Source organism: Papio anubis, chromosome 14 (genome assembly GCF_008728515.1).
Source record: "Papio anubis isolate 15944 chromosome 14, Panubis1.0, whole genome shotgun sequence".
Taxonomy (NCBI): domain Eukaryota; kingdom Metazoa; phylum Chordata; class Mammalia; order Primates; family Cercopithecidae; genus Papio; species Papio anubis.
Window position 1 is genome coordinate 55,303,864 of NC_044989.1, and position 25,708 is coordinate 55,329,571.

Genomic DNA, 25,708 nt, shown 5'->3' on the forward strand with positions numbered 1-25,708 from the left:
GATTTCAAGTAACTGATCCTGAACTAGTGTTGCCAAGGTGTCTGTACTCCTCCCGGCGGGAATAATGCATCTGCCTGTGTGCTTTCTCCCGCCATTTCAAGACCTGTAGCAGTGAATTCAGAGCAAGGAGTAAGGACAGTTATCTCATGTATTTGTTGAAAGCCTTATGCCTTGAAAAACTACTTTCTCTTAATAAATGCATTATCTCATTGGATCCTCTCAAGACCACAGTGAGGTGATTAAGATGAAGATTATAGTTAGGGTGTCCATATACCCCAAATTACCCTTTCTGTTGTCCCAGCATCCCAACTGGCTTAGTATTTGTCTTGGGTGTTTTTTTTTGTTTGTTTGTTTTTTTTTTAAAGACAATCTTGCTCTGCTGCCCAGGCTGGAGTACAATGGCGCAATCTTAGGTCACTGCAACCTCCTCCTCCCAGACTCATGCCATTCTCGTGCCTCAGCCACCTGGGTAGCTGCGAATACAGGTGCATGCCACCATGTCCAGCTAATTTTTCTATTTTTAGTAGAGACGAGGTTTCACCATGTTGGCCAGGCTGGTCTCAAGCTTCTGGCCTCAAGCGATCTGCCTGCCTCAGCCTCCCAAAGTGTTGGGATTACAGGCATGAACCACCATGCCTGGCCATTTTTTTTTTCAATAGACTTTGTTTTTTAGGGCAGTTTAGGTTCAGAACAAAATTGAGAATGTATAGAGACTTACCATATACCCCTTCCTACCCACAACACACATACATAGCTTCCCTCAGTATCAGTGTCCCCCACCAGAGTGGTATATTTGTTCCAGGGGGTGAATCTACCTTGACATGTCATTATCACCCAGAGGCCGTAGTTCACGTTAGAGTTCGCTCTTGGTGGTGTACGTTCTGTGGGTTTTGACAAATGTGTAATGACATGTCTCTACCATTATAGTATCCCACAGGATAGTTTCCCTGCCCTAAAAATCCTTCATACTCTGCCTGTTCATCACTCTGCCTATTCATCTCTCTGCCCCAGATTTTTAATTTTGCAGTAAACAGTTTTTAGACTTTTATAATTGAAAATATTTTGATAGAACTATTTAGTAGGTCTTTCAACATAGGAAAGCTATTCCTTAGTCAAATACTTTAAAATATTGTGTAAATTTAGTTTTAGAGTCTCTTAAAGGCATTCTAATTGGAATGACAGGTTACATAGTCACCATAATTATAGTCTACATCTTAAGGGGAGAAAAACTGGTCCCCAGCAAGGAGGGAACATTCCTGTGTCTAGCCAGCTGGGCCTAGAGCAGGAGTAGAGCCTGGGTCCTCGAGCTTCTGGTACTTTCTATCCCAGAGACACAGTGCCTGCTGGGGAGGCAGCATGGAGCCCATCACATCCTGGCCTTGTTTTAAAGTAGTTAGGAAAGTGGTACTGCTTTGGTATTTCTAATTCGGATTAGAAAATTCGCTGCCTAAACAAACAACAAACCCGGTAAGGAACGGAACAGATTGCAAAAAAATCCAAGAGATTGAGACCAGGCAAGTGAGGACCTGCCTAGGGAGGATGAAATAGTACTACTGAGATGGAAGTGTGGACTTTAAAGGAGTACTATGCTTTTGGAGAAGAGGCTTTTGGAGAAGATTCCATAAATTAAGTCGGTGAAGAATAGTATTTTCATTGATAAATGTTTGATGGTATTTTGAGACTGAAATTGGAGTTTCATTTGCATATTTCTGAGACATGATGCATCTGTTTATTCCATAGGATATATCTAGATTCTTATCAAATATGTATTAAACTTGTTTAATATGATAATCATCTGTTCTGTAGTATCACCTACATATAATTTTAACACAGTGTTATTCCTAAAGGTTGAACTGATTCATCTTTCATAGCAAATCAGAAGGACATTATTCTGAAGGTTAGGTTTTCATAAAGACCAATTTATCATCTTATACTTACTTTAAGATATAGTATTTAAAATATATTCTACTGTTGAAGACCAGCCTGGGCAACACATAGCAAGACCTCATCTCTACAAAAAAGAAGAAAATTAGCCTAGGCATGGTGTTGCACAGCTGTAGTCCCAGCTACTTGGGAGGGTGAGGCAGGAGGATCACTTTGAGCCTAGGAAGTTGAGGCTTCAGTGAGCTATTGTGCTACCATACTCCAGCCTGGGCAACAGAGTGAGACCCTGTCTCTAAAAAATAAAAACAATCCTGCTGTAGAAACACATAGGTATCCTAAGTCTAGGAAAAGCAGCCGCTCTTTCACAGACTAGATCACAAGGGGTGGAGGAAACATCCAACACTTGTAAGAAAATAACACAGAATGGGCCAGACGTGATGGCTGATGCCTGTAATCCCAGCACTTTGGGAGGCCGAGGCAGGTAGATCATGAGGTCAGGAGATCGAGACCATCCTGGCTAACACGGTGAAACCCCATCTCCACTAAAAATACAAAAATTAGCTGGGCGTGGTGGTGAGCACCTGTAGTCCCCGCTACTCGGGAGGCTGAGGTAGGAGAATGGCATGAACCTGGGAGGCGGAGGCTGTGGTGAGCGGAGATCACGCCACTGCACTACAGTCTGGGTGACAGCAAGACTCCATCTCAAAAATAATAATAAAATAACACAGAATGGTGGCAGCGTTGATTCTCTGCCTCCAGGAGTCCTTAAGATGTGTCACATTTGATGCTATCTTGGTTAAAGGGCATTTACTTTAGGTTTTGTGTGTGTATGAATAGCGTGAAGATTTGCTTCTGTTTTACTTATTTTTGTCAGGCCTCTCTATCCGGAGCGTGTGCTGGAAAGCAGACCGCCTTCTAGCAGGGACCCAGGACAGTGAGATATTTGAAGTGATTGTGCGAGAGCGAGACAAGCCGATGTTGATCCTGCAGGGCCACTGCGAGGGTGAGCTCTGGGCTCTGGCCCTGCACCCCAAGAAACCTCTGGCTGTGACAGGCAGCGATGACCGCTCTGTCAGGTGAGGCCCCACTGCTGTCACCTCTCTGACTTGAGATGGATTTATTTTCCCAAATTTGCTTATTAATAGAAGGATAAAGTGCAGAATAGAACCACACAGTTTCCAAATGAAACGTTAAGACCTTTAGCCCAACAAGTGGGTTTTTGGCATTTTGCTGCTGCTGTTGTCTTTCTTGGCTGCATCTTAAACCATGGAAATGATTTTTAGAAGTGAAAAATACTTGAATACTGGTGAGGCTGGCTTCCAGTTCTTTCTATTTGAAGATTTACGAGCTAAGCACACTCATCTGTGATGAAACCATATTGTCCCCTCGTGCCTTTGGTCTTCTGCAGGGGCTGCATGGAGATTTTACTATTTGGTTAGAGACTCTCTCATTCATCATCATTAGAACTTAAATTCTGATTCTCAAAATTGTCTTTAGCGCATGAGTAAACTATTATTTTTTTTTAAAGTCTCAGATGAAATTTTGAACCACATCATCACGTCAAAGAATCATGGGGCCTCAGAAAATAGTTTACTCAGAGCCTCCAGCTTTCTTGCTGCGGATCATTTTATTCTTTTGAGAGCGCACTGGCTAAAATGAGCACAATGACTTACGATTCCAGTATTTTTGTACCTATTAAAGGAATGAACATACAACTTAAAGGTTTGAGATGTAGAATATTACCCCAATTTCAGTATTTTATTACTTAATGCTGAGCTTTAGATATGCTCAACGACAAACAGGCCAGAAAGAGGGAGAGTATGAGAGGAACAGACTGATCAATCGATTGAATGGCTACTGCCTCTGGGTTTTAATGGCTCAAATAGAACAATGTAAACTGGACTAAAGCTCACTACTTCCCACCTCCCTTATTTTGTATGTTTATGAGTCTAATTAAAATAGTTAGTGTAGTCATTCATTCTATTTTTTCCATCTCTACCAAGCATGAAAACCTCATTGATCTAAAAATCAGTGAGAACAGCTAAAACAACTATTGTTGTCTCCTTGTGTGGCATAAACGGTTATTTGGTTTATACTTCACTTTACTCACTTCCTCCTTTTCTGTTTTTCTCTTTCTCTTAGTCTTGAGTTTTCCCACTTATTCAGACACCTGTGAAACTCATTCATACCCATCCAGAAAGAAGTGATTTCAAGGAAGTCCTTCACTTTTATATTTTAGCAATTGTTGAGTCTCAGAATTGCAAATATCCCTGAGGAGCCCTGACTGCCAGAATCTTATTCTCTTTAGCCATTAATTTGACTAGAATGTGTAATGCATTTTTATACAAAGTATTAAAATTTAGGAAGGCTGAAAGTCATAATTTCTGGAGAAAGATGAGCATAGTGACTTTAGAAGGATAGTACCATTTACTGAGGAGTGATGGTTTCTTTACTAGTAAAGCAAGGGTTACATTGCTTAAAATAGTACAAGGTTGAAACAGCATGAGATCATGCATAATGGATGAGGTATTGAGAACCTACTCAGCTTGGGCAGGTCAGGGTAGCTCACGCCTGTAATCCCAGCACTTTGGGAAGCCAAGGCGGGCAGATCACGAGGTGAAACCCCGTCTCTACTAAAAATACTCAAAAAAAAAAAAATTAGCCGGGTGTGGTGGTGAGCGCCTGTAGTCCCAGCTACTTGGGAGGCTGAGGCAGGAGAACGGCGTGAACCCGGGAGGCGGAGCTTGTGGTGAGCCGAGATCGAGCCACTGCACTCCAGTCTGGACAACAGAGCGAGACTATGTCTCAAAAAAAGAAACAAAAGAACGTGGCTGGGTGCAGTGGCTCACGCCTGTAATCCCAGCACTTTGGAAGGCCGAGGCGGGCGGATCACGAAGTCAGGAGATCGAGACCATCCTCGCTAACACGGTGAAACCCCATCTCTACTAAAAATACAGAAAAATTTGCTGGGCGTGGTGGTGGGCGCCTGTAGTCCCAGCTACTCAGGAGGCTGAGGCGGGAGAATGGCATGAACCTGGGAAGCGGAGCTTGCAGTGAGCCGAGATCCCGCCACTGCACTCCAGCCTGGGCGACAGACCGAGACTCCGTCTCAAAAAAAAAAAAGAAAAAAAAAAAAAAAAGTACTCAGCTCAAGGCTGCACAGTACAGGCTGCCTAAGGACTAGTAAGCTATTTACTGTGCAGCTCAGCATCATAAGGGATGTGCCCCATCCCTTCTGATGGCGGAATGCTTTGAGAGAAACCGTGCTGCGTGTGACTTATTCTTGTCTATCTGTTGCAGAGCTCAGTCAGCCAGACACTAGTTTGTGTTAAGAGAAGACTATCCTTAGAAAAGCACTAATTGATGGAAGTCAGATACCACAATTGCAACCAACATGTAAAGCCTTATTTGTATCTTCAGATGTTTCATTCGGGTTCACTCACTTTGGGGTGCCTGGATTTAGGTGTTGTGGAGATGGGAACGCATGCTGAAAGCTGTGTTTGAGCTGCACTTGCCCCTTGTTTGCCACTTCTCCAGCAGTGACTGTGCTCACTGGCCAGGAGTCCTGTGAAGTGTCCACCCCCATAAAAGTGGACCCATTCACTTGGGCGCCCAGGGAGCTTGTGAGGAGCAACAGCGGGGATATCATTCGCTCTTCTTCATCTCGGACACATTTTCTTCCTAGGAAGGCCAACAAATGCAACATATATTTCAATCTGTGTGTGCTGAAATAACTGTTACCGGAAAGCACTTCTATATATTTATATACATGTATAGTTACATTGATTATGTATACTGATATGTAGATATATATTTATATTGAGAGATATATATTTATGTTGATATATATTTATATTGAGAGAGATATATATTGATATATGATTTTTTTTTTAAGGCAGGGCCTTGCTTTTATTTCCCAGGCTGGAGTGTAGTAGTGTCATCATAGCTCACTGCAACCTCGAACTCCTAGGCTCAAGCTATTTTCCCACCTCAGCCTCCCAAGTTGCTGGGATTACAGGCATGCCTCACTACACCCAGCTATTTTTTAAATTTTTTGTAGAGCTGGAGTCTCACCACGTTGCTCAGGCTGGTCTCGAACTCCTGAGCTCAAGTGATCTTTCCTGCCATGGCCTCCCAAAGTCCTGGGATTATAGGCATGAACCACTGTGTTTGGCGCGTACTTTTTAAAAAGCTAATAATAATGGCATCTTATCCTATAAGTACTTTTTAACATGTGTGTGTGATGAACAACCCTTGGTATACATAAAGGACAACTTTTAATTTCTGAAGTGAAAGTAATATTTTGTATGAAGTAATATTTAATTTTTTTTTGGTGGGGGGAGACAGGGCCTTGTACGTCACCCATGCTGGAGTGCAGTGGCAGGATCAGCCTTGAACTTCTGGACTCAAGTGATCCTCCTGCTTGTGCCCCCCAAGTACCTGGGACTGCAGGCATGCACCACCACATTCAGTTAATTTTTGCATTTTTTGTAGAGTCTGTGTCTCATTATATTGCCCAGACTAGTCTTGAACTCCTGGGCTTAAGTGATCCTCCTGCCATGGCCTCTCAAAGTGCTGGGATTACAGGCATGAGCCATCATGCCCAGCTTTAATTTTTTTGTTGTTGTTGTTCTGTGAATCTCAAAATCTTTGGAAATGTTATCTCATTTTATAATTTGTGTTGGTTTCCTTCAAATAATGAAAATGACCCAAAGATGCACTAAAACACCTTTCCAGACTCTCTGACAGGCCATGATGAAGGGCTGTGGTGTGAAGTTCTTGTCTTTTCTTGTTTCTGTTGGTGTGGTGAGCAGGCCTTCTTGCCTTGGGCTGGCCGATGACCATGGGAAGTTGGTTTTGTTTTGTTTTGACTTCGTTCTTGTGCCTAGGCTGTGGAGCCTGGCCGATCATGCCTTGATCGCCCGCTGTAACATGGAGGAGGCGGTTCGCAGTGTAGCTTTCAGCCCCGACGGATCTCAGCTGGCCCTGGGCATGAAGGACGGCTCTTTCATTGTTCTCCGAGTCAGGCACGTACTGATGTTGAAATGGTATTTAGAAATGCTCTTGTGTTAAATGTTACAATTTTCCTGGTTAATACATGCCAGGACCTTAGGAAAAATCCATTTACCCATTCAAGTAGGAATACTGTAGATCTATGATTCCCTGTCTGTAATTCCAAAGTCCTAACACTCTGAAAATACAAAATTATTTGATAATTTGGCAGCATAGTCTAACCCAGCAAACTGATGTGAGGTTGCTTACAATCTAGTACTCTCTTAGTAGGAATAATCATGCATCATGTGACTTGCTGCAAAATTACTGTGTTTAATACAGATTGCTGCCCCAGCCCCCAGTGGGGATGTTACATGATATATTGTATATGAATCTTTCTAAAATCTAATGAATAATGAATTCCCAAGCACATCTAATTCCAAGGGTTTCAGATAAAAGACTGTGGGCTTTGTAGTAAGCCAAGAAAAGAGGAAGAAAGAGTAAAGCAGCATCCAGCAGCACCAGATGTTTAGAGGTGAGCTTTAGTAAAAGATTTCTTCTACCCGTAATTGATATTAAAATGGAGTATTTCCTATTTACTAACATCCTATATAATTTTTACTGGAGAAAATTAAGACCCACCCTTGTAATTCCTCTGAATGCATTTGTTGTTCTCTGGACTCGCATGCTTTGTAATTACAGAAAAGAAATACAGCTGTAAATTAAATATTGCCCACTTTGCACAGAGAATTCTCCATAGCTTTGATTGGAGAATGGTCTTAGCACAGTTTATTATACTACATTCTCACTACCAGATTTCTTTTTTGATGGACTTCTCAAGCCTCCTAACGCAAACACACACATATTTCCAGGCACTTATTTTATGACATTATAGTACACTGTAATGCTATTAATAAATGATAGCAGGTATGAGGGACTGTTATGTAGAATGGTTATTTGGAATTCTTTATGCATTCAGTTTTTTTGGAGTTGATGAAGCCATCTTTACTGGCTCAGGGGACCTGCTAGTCGTCATAATCCTGTCTCACAGTTGTAGGAAAAAAACAACCCCAGTGAGCTTTCAAATGTGAGCAGAAATTCTTAAAAGAATCTGGTCAGAAACAAAACAAAATATTCCATTGACTCACTGTATTCATGACTGAAATGTTTTAAATGATTACATCACGATTTAACATTTAAAAAGGTAATTTTCTTCAGCTGCTTTTTTGACTTGCTCTTTTTGTGACAAGTATCAAGCTTAACAGTCACTAGTTTCTTAAAGTATAAAAAAGATGATTTGTTTATGTTAACCTTGATATATTCTACGTTTCTCCATGGCGTATTTTTAAAACGATTTGACAAACCCCAACTTTTGAAACAAAAATTTTAGGGAAAAATAATATGTAGTTAAACATGAAAGCAAATATGCATTTCTTTTATAAACTTTAAAAATTGATACATAATACACATATTTTCAGGGTACATGTAATTGCATACATTCATATAGTTTGTGAAGATCAGATCAATGTAATTGGGCTATCCATCCCTTTAAATATTTTTTTTTTATGCTAGAGACATTTGAATTATTTTCTCCAATTTGGAAATATATGATAGATTATTTATAACCTATAATTACTCCACTGATCTATCAAATGCTAGATCTTACTTCTTCTGTCAAACTGTGGTTTGTACCCATTAATCAACCTCTCTTCATCACAAATATGCACTTTATTAAATTTTTTGTTTTTACTTTGGAAGCCCAAAATATCATTTAAACCGTTTGTTATTTTCCTATTTCCTAAAATGCCATAAATCTTAAATAATACCATTTTATACATTTCCTCAAAAGTTAATCCTTTAATTCCTGCAGATTTGGTTCTCTTTCAACACACTTCTTTTTCTGACACATATATTTTAAAACTTGGATTTTCTGCTTGTGGATTTGCTGCTTATCATTTTGCTTTTTATTCTTACAGAGATATGACAGAAGTAGTTCACATCAAAGATCGAAAAGAAGTAATTCATGAAATGAAATTTTCTCCAGATGGTTCTTACCTTGCAGTGGGATCCAATGATGGCCCAGTAGATGTCTATGCTGTTGCCCAGAGGTATAAGAAAATTGGAGAATGCAGCAAGTCCCTTAGTTTCATCACGCACATTGACTGGTCCTTGGATAGTAAATACTTACAAACTAATGATGGTGCAGGAGAACGATTGTTCTACAAAATGCCATGTAAGTCATGTAGGGGCCTTGGATGTTTCTGAAAAACAAAATTTTGAACCAGGTGAAGGAAATACAGGACAAGTGTCATGGCTGTTTTCGAATTTGTAAAGCAGGTTTTCTGGTTTTTGCTGGAAAGTCCCCCCCACCTCAGGGCAAGGAATGTTTTCTGTCACAAGATCACAAATCACAAACACTCAAAGGGAAAGGTTGATGAGTTAGAACATGTTAAACTAAAAATTAGTGCACAATAAGGGAGACCATGAATGAAATTTAAAGACAAGGCATAGACTAGGCATAAATTCTTGCCATTATTATAATGGACAAAAGATATATATCTAGAATATACAAAGAATGCCTAAGGATAAGGGCAAGGGGAAAAAAAAACTAGAAAAATAGGCAAATCTCAAATAACCAATAAACAACTAGGAATCAGGGAAATGATAATTAAAACAACAGTAAAGTACCATTTTACACTATTTAGATTGGCAAAAGTCTGATGGCAAGAAGAGGGGAAATGAAACCACGTATACTGCTGGTGAGAGCATGCACCAAGGCATGTGCACAAGGATGTTTGTTCTAGCAGTGTTTGTAATAGCCAAAAATGAGACACAATGCCTAAATGTTGATCAGCATGAGGAGAGTTAAGTTAAATGTGGTGTAGTCACATAATGGAATACTTCAAAGAACTTGAAAAAATTAAACTAGAACTACTTGAATCAGTATGGATATATCTCAAAAATATGCTGAGCAGACAAAAGAAAGTTGTAGAATGATATATAGAATGTATGGTCATTTATATAAACTTTTAGCACATGAAAAAATTCTGTGTTGTTAATGACCATAGACATACGTAGTAAATGTTTTAACAATGCGTGGGAATGACAGACACCTCATTCAGGGTGTTGGTTACCCTGAGAAGCAGAGATGATCTTGGAAAGAATAACCCAGTGGGGCCCGGCATGGTGGCTCATGCCTGTGATCCTAGCACTTTTGGAGGCTGTGGTGGGTGAATCACTTGAGGTCAGGACTTCGAAACTAACCTGGCCAACATGGTGAAGCCCCATCTCTGCTAAAAATATAAGAAAATTAGCCAGGCATGATGGCGAGCACCTGTAATTCCAGCTACTTGGGAGGCTAAGGCAGCAGAATTGCTTGAATCCGGGAAGCAGAGGTTGCAGCGAGCTGAGATCGCACCACTGCACTCCAGCCTGGGCAACGGAGCGAGACTCCATCTCTAAATAAATAAATAAATAAATAAATAAATAATAAATAAAAATAAATAAATAAATTTAGAAAAACAGCCCATGAATTTTAACTCTGAAACATTTTCTTTCTTTCTTTTTTTTTTTTTTTTTTGAGACGGAGTCTCACTCTGTCACCCAGGCTGGAGCGCAGTGGCCGGATCTCAGCTCACTGCAAGCTCTGCCTCTTGGGTTCACACCATTCTGCTGCCTCAGCCTCCCGAGTAGCTGGGACTACAGGCACCCGCCACCATGCCCGGCTAATTTTTTGTATTTTTTAGTAGAGACGGGGTTTCATCGTGTTAGCCAGGATGGTCTCAATCTCCTGACATTGTGATCCACCCGTCTCGGCCTCCCAAAGTGCTGGGATTACAGAAACATTTTCTTTAAAATTCTACTGTGATAAAGACGTAATGTTAAGATGTTTTGAAGCTGTGTGGTACAACACTTGTACACTATAGTAGTCTGTATAATTTTCTGTATGCTTTAAGTATTTCATAAATTTTTAAAATAGAGAAAATCTGAAACAACTGTAGAACCAACTTTCAAGTATTTGGATGTTCGCGACCTGTTTAGTTCATTAACCAAGTCTTTTGCTTTATCTATTATTTCTTCTTTCTTCCTGTTCTTTGCCCATTTCATTGTTCATTAATATGTACCTAAAAAGTTGAATAAATGGTGATAATGTAAAATAATCATAATGCTTCTGTCAGTGCCTTGAACGCACAGTTCTGCAGCAGGGTTGGAAATGAATGAAAATGAACTGGAGGTATCATCCATGGGTTTCAGCTTGTCAGGCAATAATACTCCCATCGTAACACAGATACCCAGGGATAGTCGGCTACATTATCATTAGGAAAACTGGTTTCTGCCAGAATAGAAAAGAACAGTCTATTGAAACTTTACAAGGAATGGCCCTGGGAGAATTAGAAACTCTGAGATCAGCTTAGAACTCCAACACAACATTTCAAGATTTAAGTCTTCAAAGATCTGAGGATCATAGTCCTTATTTACTTTGATTGTTTTAGTCCAGATCTGTGTTCTTCATAATTGGAATCTCTTAGTGGTTATTTGGTGAAATGTGCCCACTGGGATTTTTTAAATGCTATTTTTGTGGCCCCACCATAACTTTTATAGGAGATTCATCTGACTTACATAATATTCATTTTTTAACATTTAGTTTGTATAATACCAAAATAAATGTCATAAATAAGACTCTGCCTTATCAAATTCTTCAGGGCACCGTTGCTGAGGTATGTATTTCTTTGTTTTTCTTTGCTTGATATTACTTTTTTATATATTTTTTGTATGTGAAAAAATATTAAACACGTGTTTATCATTTGCAGTAACAAAATACCATCCTGTTCAGGGGTGGTATCATAATTTACTTCATCACTCTCCTATTTTTGGGTATTTAAGCTTATTTCTAGTTTCTTTGTTGGTCCAGTTGTTGGAATTCCAAATGCTTTTGTACTGGTGGAATTTCCTCTCCTGAGTTACTTCCTAGGACTGTATTCTCCAAGGCAAGAACACTAGGTCAAAGACTGTGTTCCAACTACAAACATTTTTATTTTGTTGTCTCTCTAATGAAGTTTTATGTAATGCTGTGTTACAGTCCAGAATTTTAAGGTGCCAGTTTGATAATACACCAGTGTTATATAAGGGCATTTGTTCTCACTGATTCTTTATTTTGAAAATATTTATTTTGAGAGAGAAATTTTGAGAGCTTAATTGTTTTGATTTTGAGTTTTTAAATTGTGTGTGGCTAGACACTTTCCCAAATGTATGTTTGTTTCCTCCTTTGCGTGCTCTCTGGGGAACATCCCTGACCTGCTATGGTGAGAACTGGGTACTGGGCCGTCCACATTTGGGAATATACCCAGCACAATGGTTAGGATTATTTTCCCCAGTGAATTACATTTTATTTCATCATAATCTTGTAGATTTTCAGTGTCTAGTACTTATAAATTTAAATAATATTCACTAATTTTTTTCATTAATCTACTGAGCCTGAATTTTTAAAACATCACTTCTGAGCATCCTTAAATTATGAAAAATAGAAGCTCAGGATGAACTTTGGCTAAGTTTTTAAAACCTGGCAAAGCATTGGTGACTAAACATGATCATACATGATAAAAGTCTTTTCATTAATAATACAAAGCATAATACCATCTGTATCTAGGTAATTAAGTAATTGTTAGTAGCTTGAGACATTACATTTAGTATGATAATCACTTTCTTTTTAAATTTTTTCATACATTCGTATATTATGGGTACATGTGAAATATTGTGACATGCATAGAATGTGTAGCGATCAGGTCAGGATATTTAGGGATGCATCACCTGAATGTTTCATCATTTTCTGTTTATGTCTGAGTTTTGAGTATGGGCTTTCTTTAAACCATGCAAAAAAGAAAAAAGTCACAAATGGGATAAAGAGATTAGAATATGTAGTTTTCTTTATCTACAAACTTTTTTTTAAAGTTTCAGATCTTTATAAAAAAATGAATAAATTAGAATAAGCTTTTTATTTAAATGTAATGTTAATATTGATCATTTTCAGCGGGGAAGTCTTTAACAAGTAAAGAAGAAATTAAAGGAATTCCTTGGGCTTCCTGGACATGTGTGAAAGGCCCTGAAGTGAGTGGAATTTGGCCCAAATACACTGAGGTTACTGACATCAACTCAGTGGATGCGAATTACAACAGCTCAGTGTTGGTGTCTGGAGATGATTTTGGACTTGTTAAATTGTTTAGATTTCCTTGTCTCAAGAGAGGTAAGGCCAAAAGAGATGTTTCATTTCATAAAGATTTACTCTAAATTGAATATAGTACAACTAAGGCTGATCTTCCTGGTGTCTATTCCAGTACACTGTTTATTTTATCTTGTATATTCATATTTACTCTCTTTTTTTGTTTTTTTTTATTTTTGAGACGGAGTCTTGCTCTGTCGCCCAGGCTGGAGTGCAGTGGCACGATCTTGGCTCACTGCAACCTCCGCCTCCTGGGTTCACGCCATTCTCCTGGCTCAGCTTCCCGAGTAGCTGGGACTGTAGGCGCTCGCCACTACACCCAGCTAATTTTTTGTATTCTTTAGGAGAGATGGGGTTTCACTGTGTTAGCCAGGATGGTCTTGATCTCCTGACCTGGTGATCCGCCCGTCTCGGCCTCCCGAAGTGCTGGGATTACAGGCATGAGCCACCACGCCTGGCCCATATTTACTGTTAAATAATTTTAAATAGATTGTGTTGTTGATGTCTTCTACTTTTGACATCCTAAGATATGCAGTTTTGCAAATTTAAGTCAGAATTTGCTAATAGAGTTCTTACCATATTGCGATTTGTAAGCCTTGTTTCACGTTTCAAACAAGTTATATTTATGTAAATATTCATAGTTTATATATAGTCCGTTAAAATGTTGTAACTAAAACTCTTTTATGATTCAGAGCTGTTGTGCTTATACATGGAAAAGCAAAGGAAATCCTTTCAGACATAATTAAAATCTGACCACGGTTGTTGTGGTGATAATAGTTTATGAACCTCTCGTCATAGCAGTAATTTTGCAAAATAGGTTTACATAACTGGTGAAATTTTTGAGAGAAGTTTGATTCAAAACAACCCTCTTTTGCCCTCGTGTTTTGTTGTTGTTTTGTTTTGTTAAAATTGTTTGACTTCCATTATGTGGCACGCTCAAGCTTTGTAGAAGGTGATGAATTAACCGTGTAATGACCTCTTCTTCCTTTGCAAGTTTAGGCAAAGCCATATTCAGACTCTTCTGAGACTCCTCAACTGTGCCTGAAAATCTGATCTTAGAAAAGTAATCAACAGGGACATGCTACTGCCTGAAAACTCTTTCACTTGAACAATTTTTAGATTAAGCACGGAAAGGGATTGAAAAATGCAATCAAAGTCATTTTCAGCTAACTGGCAGCTTTGAAGCAGTGACAATTATGGTACAAATGGAACATAAAATGCATAGCAAGACACCATCGCTGAAACATCACAAAATGACCATCCGTTTAAAATGCGCAAGGCACAGAATTACCTCAACATGCACAATTCATACTCTTCTTTTTCCCCACAAGAGCCCTTTGAGTAACAGGGCATAGCTTGTTAGATTGAGTCGTATACTTGCAAGGGGTAAGTTAGGCCTCTAAGAAATTACCTGGGAATTCAGAATTGAGAGGAAACAACATTGGGGTCAGTGGCAACACTACTGGTCTCCAGTGTCAGAACTTGAGAATAAACATAACTCAATAAGAATTGATATCCTATATATCCCAAGTCTTGTAAGGTGTGCTTGGGTCTGGAAAATAGCAATGGAAATGTGGATCTATTATTAGAACAGAAAGGGTGTGTTGCGTTAGTCTATTCTTACATTGTATTCTTACATTGCTGTAAAAAAGTACCTGAGACTTGGTAATTTATAAAGAAAAGAGGTTTAATTGGCTCACGGTTCTGTAGGTTGTACAGGAAGCATGATGCTGGCATTTGCTCGGCATCTGGGGGCGCCTCAGGAAACTTACCATCACAGCAGAAGGTGAGGGGGAGAAGGCATATCATATGGCCAGAGCAGGAGCAAGAGGGAGCTAGAGGAGGGTGCCCCACGCTTTTAAACAACCAGATCCCGTGAAAATTTGTTCACTGTTATGAGGACAGCACCAAGAGAATGATACTAACCCATTCATGAGAAATTCACCCCCATAATCCAGTTACCTTATACCAGGCCCCACCTCCCATTCTGGGGATTACAGTTCAACATGAGGTTTGAACAAGGACACATATCCAAACTATGTTAGAGAGGGTGAGTAATGCTGTCAAAATGAGTCACCATTACATAAAAAACAACTCTTTGGATAATGGCACACAGAGGGCATCTGCATGAATGAGGAGAGATGGACAGCCAGATGACAGTGGGTGAGAGTAGCAAAACTCACCTCCGCAACCCACAAACGTATGCATGTCGTCATAGCAAATGGACTTGTGTTTTACTTTTCATGACACATGGCTTATAAATTTTATAATTTGCCTCTGAGACATTCAGGCTTTTGTGTCCTTTTTGTGCCAAAACTAGTGAGGAAGTGAATAAAAGAGAGGGAATTGTTGATGGGACTAATTGCAGTTGGTGGGATGTATCTGTCTATACTTTAGGTGACAAGCGACAAGTATTTCCCGTATGTTTTGAACCTGTAAACAGCCAGATATGAGCAGGTGCTGATGACCATGAGCAGTTGTGGGAAATAACCAAACATTATTGTTTTCCATTGTGATTTTTTAAAATTCCCAACCAACTTAATTTGACTTGTTTGAAATTATGTGTGTTTAATATTCAGTTGCACAGTAATTAGATATAAGTGTTCTGCAGTTAATGAAAATGACTGCTACTGGTATTATGTTTACATAGCCATACCAATTTGTTTTTCTCATTTTGACAGTTTTTACACCTTAAAATAATTAGGATCAATACTGACAGCTTTCTCTGATACCACTTAGACTGTATCCTGTTTGACCATCACCACACAGACCCTGAAATGATGTAAAACCCAAGGCCTTGCTCAATGACATTTGCCATGTCCTAATAGCCTTGGTACTCACCCCTACTCCAAGGGGAGACTCAGAGGCTCTCCGTGTTCCACCTGGTGCACCCGTTGCATTCCTCCTTTGCATTATACCTCAGCAACCCATGAAAGTATCCGTGTCCTCATAGCAAATGGACTTGTGTTGTACATTTTATGACATATGGCTTATAGACAGCTTGCACAGCCACCTCCCATGATGAGTGTCCTGAATGTTAAGACTTGAGTTGTGGGAATCTTGGATCTTGGATCTTGGACGGGCCAGTGCTGGCCTTCCATATGTCATGGATAAGCTCGATGCAGTGCAGGGACAGGAAGGCCAGTGTGGCTAGAACATAGTGCACAAGCGGAAGAACTGCGTACTGTGACATTGGAGAGGGTGACAGGGCTGTGTCGTAAAGGGCCCCCTGGCCACGACTAGAAATCAGAGTTGTCTTCTAAGTGCAGTGAAAAACTATGGACGGTTTTACATGGAGTGATATAACCAATCTAAGTTTTTGAGACTGTTTTGATATTTTGTGGAACGGTTAGGAAAAGGGAGGTTTCAAGTAGAGAAGTTATTGCAAGAGTCCAGGTAGGAGATGATGTGGCTTGGACAAAGGTATTAGGAAGAGATACAGAGAGGCGGTCAGGCTTAGGAAACAGTTTCAAGGCAGAGCTGAGGGTCTTACAGATGGATTGGATATGAGAATAGAGGGAAAGAAAGTAATCAAGGATGACTTCTAAGTTTCAGACTTGAGCATTGGGGTGAGTGGTAGCAGCATTTACAGAGCTGGGAAAATGAGAAAAAAGATGTTTGTCTCTGGGAGTACACATAAGGGGAAGGGAAACGTCTCGGTCTGTTTTCCCTGTTGTAAGTTAGGGGTCCGTATTGGGCATCCAGGTGGACATGGCACAGAGCTGTCAGTGCTCCAGGGAGACTTCAGGACCGGAGATGAGCACTTGGCAGTCAAACTGACAGCACTTTAAAGCCACAAGGGAGGAGGTTGATAGAGAAGAGATGAGGGCTGAGGCCTGAGCCCTCCTGTGGTGCAGAGGACAGAGGGAGGTCTGGTGGAGTCATTCAGTGTCCCGAGGAAAGCCTTTTCATTTATTCAAGAAGTGTTTGTTAAATGCTGTTCTAGGGGATGGAGGTAGGCCAGTGAGGAAAACAAGCACAAATCCCTGCCCTCATGGAACTTTTGTTCTACTGAAGGTCCACAGTTAATATGCAAGAAAATATAAACATAATTTGATTGTGAGAAATGCTACGAAGAAAAAGAAAGCAAACAGTGGGAGCAGAGAATGCTGGAGTTGGGCAGTGTAGTGTTCTAAATAAGTTGGTCAAAGAGGGGCTTGCTCTTATGGTTTTATTTGACTTAGAACCTGAAGGAGAATGAAGGATCCAGCCGTTCAGATCCCTAGGGAGAGAGCACTTCAGACAGAGGAAATGGCAAAGGCCTAGAAGCAGAGAATACCTAGCATGTTTGGGGAATAGCAAAGAGACCAGTGTGCCCAGAGCAGAGTGAGTGAGGGGGAGAGAGGGCAGAAAGAAAAGATCACAGAGATAAGGCCTAAGTATTAATGACACTAATGCTTTTGCAGATTCTAGTTCCAAACTACAAAGGCTATACTAATTATCTATTGCTGCATAACCAGTTATCCTCCAAACTTAAAAGTGTAAATGCACAAACACTTATTATATCATGGTTTCTAGGAGTCAAGGATTCCCAAGAAGCACAACTGGGTGATTCCAATTCAGGGTCTTTCATGAGGTTGCAGTCATGTGAAGGCTAGACCAAGGCCAGAGGATTCACTTCTTCCAAGATGGCTCACTCATGTGGCTCTTGGCAGGAGTCCTCAGTTCCTGCTACATGAACCTCTCCATAGATTGCTCTAGTATGCTTATGACATGGCATATAGAGATCCAAGAGAGACAGCAAGGAAGAATCTGCAGTACCTTTTATAACCTCCTCTTAGATGTTACCTTCACTTTTGCCATATTCTGTTCATTTTGCATCAGAGAATTTGCGGACATATTTTTAAACCTCTACAAAGAGATAGGCTAATTGATCTGTGAGGAAGGTATAAAGGTCAAGGAAGCAAAGAAGAGGCCAACACGTTAAGATCTAGAGAGAGATGGGAAGAGTATACCCTGCTCCCCAATTACTCAATCATCAGCCAACATTTCCAACTGACCTTAATTGGAGTCAGTTTGACTTTATTACCAAACTGATTTCGGTAACTCTTTCAAGTAGGCAAGTTTGCTTTTGAGACCCAATGCTTCCTTTGCCTTCTGCAGCAGAATTCCCCTAATTTTTCTCAGAGCCCCTAGTATAATGGGGCTTACCTGGTCAGAGCATGCTCTCAAAAAATGTATGAGCATGACATGTAGCAGTAATTTTCACCTTCTTACAAATCATTGCCTCTCCAGTAGACATTTGAAATTTAAACATGTGGTAGTTGAACAGATGGCCTCCCCCAACCCTGATAAAAGGGATTTAATTTGAGAAACTGTAAGAAATAGAATGTTTTTGAAGAGAAGTTGGGGTGTTTGACCTCCTGAAATCTCGTATGGACTTTGGGGTTCTAGGCTTCCATGTAAGATGGACCCTGCATACTCGAGTGCCTTGATGCTGCTGTGTACTGAGCATATGCTGAAGGCTTTACTACTGTAGTTCAACCACAAATATCACTTCAAATAACTTTTTCTATTGCACTCACTACCTGGGGTTAGTGTTCACTGAGTAAAGCAACCAATTTAAGGAGGGAAAAATGATTCTTGAAACTCTATATCTACATGACTCTAAACAGTAATTTTATTTCCATAGAATTATTTTGTTTCCCTGTTGCAAAGGATTGCCTGTTTTATCTTGTATTTAAATAAGAATGTGTAAGATGTTCATTCTCTATCATTTATTTTCAGAATCCATGAAGCAGTAGGCATTATTTGGAACAGGTTCAGATGTGTCTTTAGCCACAGGGCTTAAATTTTAAGACCTATTTTTAGCTTACTGCATATTGGAAAAATTGAGATACCTTTTGAAGCATTTGCTTATTTGTTACAATATGTAAGACAACTTCATTTTCAGATACATTTAAAGATTTTACTCCTTAACATGAATAGGAGGGGGGTTGTTTTAAACTAATGAACTCTTCCTTTTTCGTAACTAATCCTCTCAAAAAATATTCTTTCAGGAGCCAAATTTAGAAAGTATGTGGGCCATTCTGCACATGTCACAAACGTCCGCTGGTCCCATGACTTTCAGTGGGTGTTGAGCACAGGAGGGGCTGATCACTCAGTTTTCCAGTGGAGGTTTATTCCAGAAGGTGTCAGCAACGGCATGCTGGAAACTGCACCCCAAGGTAAACCCAGCAGTAATTTCTTAACATCATTTTATTTTTCAATAAGCATTTCAAAGAATGATCTAATATGTATCCTATAGGTAAGGAGTTTAAGCAATTTTGGAAAATTGATTTCTGTCATCTTAAAATTTTAAGAAAAGAAAAAACTTTAAAGATTAATATGGGTCAGTTGGATAATTTTCTTTGAAGGATGTTGCTATACCAAATGCAAGTTGAGCAGGACGTCAGCAACGTGACATCTGCAATGTCAGAATAGGAAGCTCCTGACTCTCCCTCCACTCATGGACACCAAATACACATTGATTTGCAGGTCAGTTCCCTCTGAGAGAAAGTCATACAAGTTGAGACACTCCTACCCGCCAGGCAACTGAGAAAACATCCACAGCGGGTAGGTAGGAAAAGCTGAGCACTGCTTCATGAAATCAGGACAGGAATCCCCACCACCTAACCTCTCCCGTGGAGAGAAGGGTTTGGACCTCACACATAGTGCCCTGACTCTAGGTTCCCCATGGATTGGCTCTTAATTTACCAAGTCTGGGAGTGGAGAGCTTTAGACATTTGGGAGTCTCTAGACCATGGGAAAGAAGCCTCGGTTTGACACAAGTGCTCAAACCTTCCAGGGCCTTCGTCCCCTGGAGCAGTTCTGACAAGGGGCTTAAAAAACGCAGCCCAGTTTCTACCTAGAAGGGGTTTATGACACATTTCTGGAGGCTACTTGGCGGCCTGGGTTCTAACCAGTATGCAACAGGGAGTTAGAGGGGGAGACACACATTAGGCCAGCTGGCAGCCTAAGAAACAGGCTGTTACCTCTGAGCCTCCTCCCATGACTCATCCCGGCAATAACTCCAGGTCTAATAATATCCTCTGGAAGGAGTTTGTCCACACATTGAGCTCCCCAACTTTTATAGCTTCCACTCGAGGAACCGCATCCTAAACCTCCCACTTCTGGGAGCAGAGGGGACGAAGTATATGAGTGTCTATCTAGACCGTAGAGAAAAGTGGCAGTTTTATATGGACTTGTAGGCACTTCCAGCGGCTTCTTCCCTTAGGAGCAGTGACGAGAAGGTGCTCTAAGAATGCAGCTCCTCATTTCTCCCCAGATGGGGTTTATACCATGCGTTGAACGCCCAACTTATACCCCTGCCTCCCAGAGGACTCCATCCTAAACCTCTTAGCTCTGGGAGCAGAAGGGACTAGGAATATTCTAGTCTTCCTATATCACAGAACAAAGATGTGGTCTTAAATGGGTTTACAAACACTTCCAGGAGCTACATCCCCTTGGAGGAGTGCAGAAAAAAGTTGGAATGTGCAACTCCCATTTTTTTGTCCAGAAGGGGCTTACAGCACACACTTCCAATGCTACCTGATGACCTGCCATCTAATGACTTCCATCAGGGAGCTAACAGGGCGAGCATGTAATAGCCTTCCAGCAGCCAGAGCTCAGCACATGAGCCTTTGCTCTGGCTCACCCCAGTAATAAATCTAAGCCTACCCGTACTTCCTGGAAAAAGTTTGGTCAGACACCAAGTGCCGCACCTTCCATAGCTCCCACCTGTCTCCTTAGTGAACTAGCTCTGGAAATTGACAGGGCTTCGCATTCCTGAGTGGACTTAAACCACAGAAAATGAAGAGGTAGAGGTACAGTGGGCCCACTTCAGGAGTTATCTCCCCAGGATTGGAGGATACAGCCTAAATGTGAGTACAGGCATTTGTCACAGATTCTCTACCTGGCTTAGTGCAGAAAAAGTGAGCGGTAAATGACTGTGCTCAGCTTCACTGTGAAGACAGAAGGAATTGAAACACATAGCCCACCCTCCAACCCTTCTAGCTACATATCAAGAGAGTCTGATGTGTTCCACCTTTACAGTCTTGTGGTACCAACAGGACATGGCACATCTTAAGCTCTAGAGGCCGCCAAAACAGACAGTAGTCTGGACAAACACACAGATTTGAGAGGCACCTTAAAAATCGTTGGCCAGTCAGACTGGTGAGATCCTTCTCCTATACAAGGCCAGTCTGACGAGATAGGGAGAGGTAGTATATATATTTTTTTAATCTAATTCACTCAAACCAACACACAGCATCAATGACAATGAAAAAATGAAATTCCTGATAAATGAACAAGACATCTCCAGAAAGCAACCTCAGTTAAGTAGAGATATGTGATTTTCCCAACAGGGAATTCAAAATAATAGTCATAAAGACCCTCACTGAGGTCAAGAGAGCAATATTAGAACAAATTGAGAACTGTACAGATAGAAGGTGTTTTTTAAAAAGTACTCAATGAATTTTGGTGCTTTTAAAATACTTTCTCTGAGGGTCGGCTGGGTGCGGTGACTTATGACTGTAATCCCAGCACTTTGGGAGGCCGAGGCAGGTGGATCACTTGAGGTCAGGAGTTTGAACACCAGCCTGGCCAACATGGTGAAACACCCCATCTCTACTAAAAATACAAAAATTAGTCGGGTGTGGTGGCACACGTCTGTAATCCCAGCTACAGGGGAGGCTGTGGCATGAGAATTGCTTGAACCCAGGAGGTGAAAGTTGCAATGAGCCAAGATTGCACTACCGCACTCCAGCCTGGGTGACAGAACATGACTCCATCTCAAAAAAACTTTCTCCGAAGAGTACTGCAACTGAACTGAAAAATTCAACAGAGAGGTTCAACAGCAGACTAGATTAAGCAGAAGAAAGGAACAGTGAACTTAAAGACAGATTACTGGAAACCATCCAATCTGAGAAACAAAGAGGAAAAGAGTAAAGATAGCTTAGAGACGTATGGTGGTTCAACAACTTATGTGTTACCAACATGCCAAAAAGAGAAGAGAGAGAAATGGGCAGAAAACATGTTCAAAGAAATAACAGCAGGAAAAATCCCATACCTAGGAAAGAAAATAAGCCAAATCTAGGAAGCACTAAAGGACACCAAGTAAGATGAATCCAAAAAGATGCACCCCCAAGAAACATCTTAAATTATCAAAAGGTAAAGGCAGAGCTTTGAAAGTAGTAAGGGAAAAGAGAATCATCACGCATAAGGAAACTTCTATAAAACCATCAGCGGATTTCCCAAATGCAAGTTGAAAGTCTAAGGTTTACGTGAAGAATTAACCTTTGGGGATAACAGGAGAGGATACATTTCGGCTTCCTTAGGAGAATTGTAACAGGTGGTGAGTCTGCTCAGTCAGGCTGCAGGGGGACAGGGTAACCTTTGAAATGGAAGTGGCCTTCAAAATGGGGCTTAAGGAATGGTTCACGGTTGGGGCCTATGTGTTCCAATTCAGTGGACATGTATGTAGTCTTTTCATTTATATCCACTCTTATGTCAGCAGGGATGAGCAGGTGGTAAAATGAAAAAATTATTTGGATAAATGTCGACAAGAGTTCTGTGGTGGTTTGGGCCATGACAATTACCAACACTTGGTGGGCATGGTTAAACGGCTAAAGAGGATCTGTATTGAAGTAAACGGTTGGATTTATTTTTGCTCCAGCCTTTCCCTTTTTAAAACCTGCCCATTTTACAAAACAAAGCTTAAAACCCAGGTATCTACTATGTAATAGAAATGTGTAAATGACCAACCTGGGCAACATGGTGAAACCCTGTCCCTACAAATAAAATTTAAAAATTAACTGGGCATGGTGGTATGCACCTCTGTAGTCCCAGCTGCCAGGAGACTGAGGTGGGAGGATAGCTTGAGCCCCGGAGGGAGGAGGTTGTAGTGAGCTGAGACTGTGCCACTGCACTCCAGCCTGGGAGACAGACCCTGTCTCAGAAAAAGTGTAAATGAGTTTAGTCTGCCTGGTGAGTGGTGTGGGGAAGGAAGTTGGCCTAGTCTGTTAATGTTCCTGAAAGGAGTGAAGGGTGGGCTGAATTAAACCAAAAGATGAAAGAAAGATGTTTTAACAATTTATATTAAATGAAAACTACGGTATAGTTTTTATTCACTTTGCTAGGATAAAAGGAAAAACATTTTAGATAATTTCAACTGCTCAGAGTCTCAGAATTTTTGCTTGTTTCTTGTGGATTGTACCTCTGCAGAAGGTGGAACTGATTCCTACAGTGAAGAATCTGATTCAGATTTATCTGACGTGCCCGAATTGGACTCTGATATTGAGCAAGAAACTCAAATCAATTATGATCGCCAGGTCAGTAAGCAGGGAGCAATGAAAATTTGTAACCCTAGAAGGGGATCTCATTGGATTTGGACATAGCACTAAAAATCACTGGTACTTAGACAAAGAAAATTAAGGCAAAAACAAGAAAAGTAGTCTACTTTGTGCCTTTAAGTGTAGGTTAAACCCAAAGTTTCAAAACTGAACCCCTGGTATTTGGGCTCTTTGCCTCCCCAGCACCTAAAACTTTGAAATATTTTTTGGAAGAAAAATGTGCAAGTAAGCCATAGGTCTTCTTTCACTTTCTTAGCAGATTACGAAAGCATGTGTTTTCTTTACAAGGATGGATACCCTTGAGGCATGGTGGGTTTGCATGTGAGCTTGTTAGCCCAGTTTTTCTATTAACTCCTGCAACCATTTCCATTTAATCAAAGTAATTATCTACTTAAAGTAAAAGCTCAAATAAAATGTGTATTAATCTCTCCAGTCAGAAATTACCTCTAGTGGGAAAGCTGATCAGTTGACTTCAATTTTTTTTTTTTTAAGTTGACATATCATTTTAGCGCTAAACAGTGAGTGTTAAAGCAATCCCTGAGAGGAATCTGAACACATACCACCTTGTTATGGCAATAACCATGGGGGTTCTCTTTTTCTTCCTTGTCACTTAACAAAGATAAGCGAAGCAGATTCTGTACATGAATGTGGAATCAATAAGACTTCAAATTTCAGATACGTCAACTGTCAGTGTTGCCAATAGAGATTTAGGATATAGGCCTATGGCAGCTACCATGTATTGAAAGAAGTTAAGTAACTTGCCCATGTCCACTTTGCTTGTAGTATTAGGATAACAATGCTTATCTAGGCTCCTCTCCAAAGTGCACACTCTATGCACTACCTGGTTTGCCTCTATGTAAGCACTAAGTTGAGATACTTTTCAGCCCATAATTGTCACTCATTGATTCAGGGTTTGAAAAATTGTGTTCATAGTAAGACAGTCTAATGGTTTGAGTCAACCCCATGATGAAATCATCTTAACTGTGTATTGACACATTGTATTATGCAATATGACTACTAAAAATGACTTGAAAAGAGATTATTGTCTGTGGCCGTACAACCCTGAACGTAGTCGATCTTGCCTGAAAGGGAAGTATTAATGTGGAAATATTATGCAAACACTAAACAATATTATACTCTGGTATCAGGAGACAATAAAGTTTAAACACAATACAAAATTTAGGAAAAGAAATCTTTAATTGGGAAGTGTTTGTTTAATAAAATGATGCCAATAGAAGAAAGAAAAGGGACCAGGCACAGTGGCTCATTCCTGTAATGCCGATGTTTTGGGAGGACGAGGTGGGAGCATCACTTGAGGCCTGGAGCTTGAGACCAGCGTAGTTAACATGGTCTCTGTATCTATTTTAAAAAAAAAAGCTGGGTGTGTGCCTATAGTCCTAGCTACTCAGGAAGCTGAGGTGGGAGGATTGCTTGAGCCCAGGAGTTTGAGGGCTACAGTGAGCCCTGATCACGCCACTGTACTCCAGTCTAGGCAATAGAGCAAGACCCTGTCTCTAAGGAAAATGAATAAAAGAATGAAGAGATAGACTTAAAATTCATGCCTACAACTTAAACAGTTTGAATATCCTTAATGTGAAAATCTGAATTCTCCAAAATCCAAAACTTCGTAAGTACCAGTATGATGCTCAAAGGAAATGTGCATTGGAGCATTTTGTATTTTGGTTTTGGATTTGGAATGCTCAACCAGTAAGAATAATGCAAATATTCCAAGACCTGAAAAAATCTGAAATCTGAAACACTTCTGATCCCAGACATTTCAAATAAGCAATACTCAGCCTGTATATTCTTCCTGACATTTCACTTTCCAGTGCTTACACTGATACATGATTTCTATTCACAGTATTCCTGAGTTATTCCTGAACAGGGATTTTTAAACTCAATTTTACAGATGAGAATTTGAGGCCAACAGAGGTTGTGAGACCTGTTTAAACAATAGAAATATCAAGACTAGAATTCATTGCTCTAAAGTAAATCGTTGGTGAGCTGATGAAAGCATCATGAATTAAGATGAATAATTATGTTTAGATTCTAGAAGCTTAGTTAATTGCATCTATAGTAGACAAAACTAGTGAGATTTCTTCTGACTTTTACAAATAATTTTTGATCAAATCCTAATCAGGGACCTTATATTTTGTGATTTTTTAAATAGTTTAATTAAATAAAAACTTTATGAAGATGAGAAATTATTACTAGATTGGATTTCATTCTCTGCCTGTTAAATGGACATTTCTTGGTAGCAAAGTATAAATACACAGTAAACAAC

The 25,708-nt window shown here is 40.2% G+C and overlaps 1 protein-coding gene and 1 non-coding gene across 5 annotated transcripts in view; both read left to right on the top strand.

The window, feature by feature from the left end:
- The window catches only part of EML6 (EMAP like 6), a 254,910-nt gene that overhangs the window by 124,381 nt on the left and 104,821 nt on the right, over positions 1-25,708 (top strand). For all 4 annotated transcript variants that reach the window (XM_003908660.5, XM_017947530.3, XM_031655162.1 and 1 more), the window contains exons 8-13: positions 2,759-2,960; positions 6,774-6,911; positions 8,853-9,109; positions 12,905-13,117; positions 19,093-19,260; positions 23,297-23,403. In XM_003908660.5, coding sequence (XP_003908709.5) covers positions 2,759-2,960; positions 6,774-6,911; positions 8,853-9,109; positions 12,905-13,117; positions 19,093-19,260; positions 23,297-23,403 — 1,085 coding nt within the window. The remainder of the gene's footprint in view (positions 1-2,758; positions 2,961-6,773; positions 6,912-8,852; positions 9,110-12,904; positions 13,118-19,092; positions 19,261-23,296; positions 23,404-25,708) is intronic.
- Positions 9,180-9,241, top strand: LOC116270411. Its single transcript, XR_004178449.1, has one exon. It is a non-coding gene; the product is annotated as a U7 small nuclear RNA (small nuclear RNA).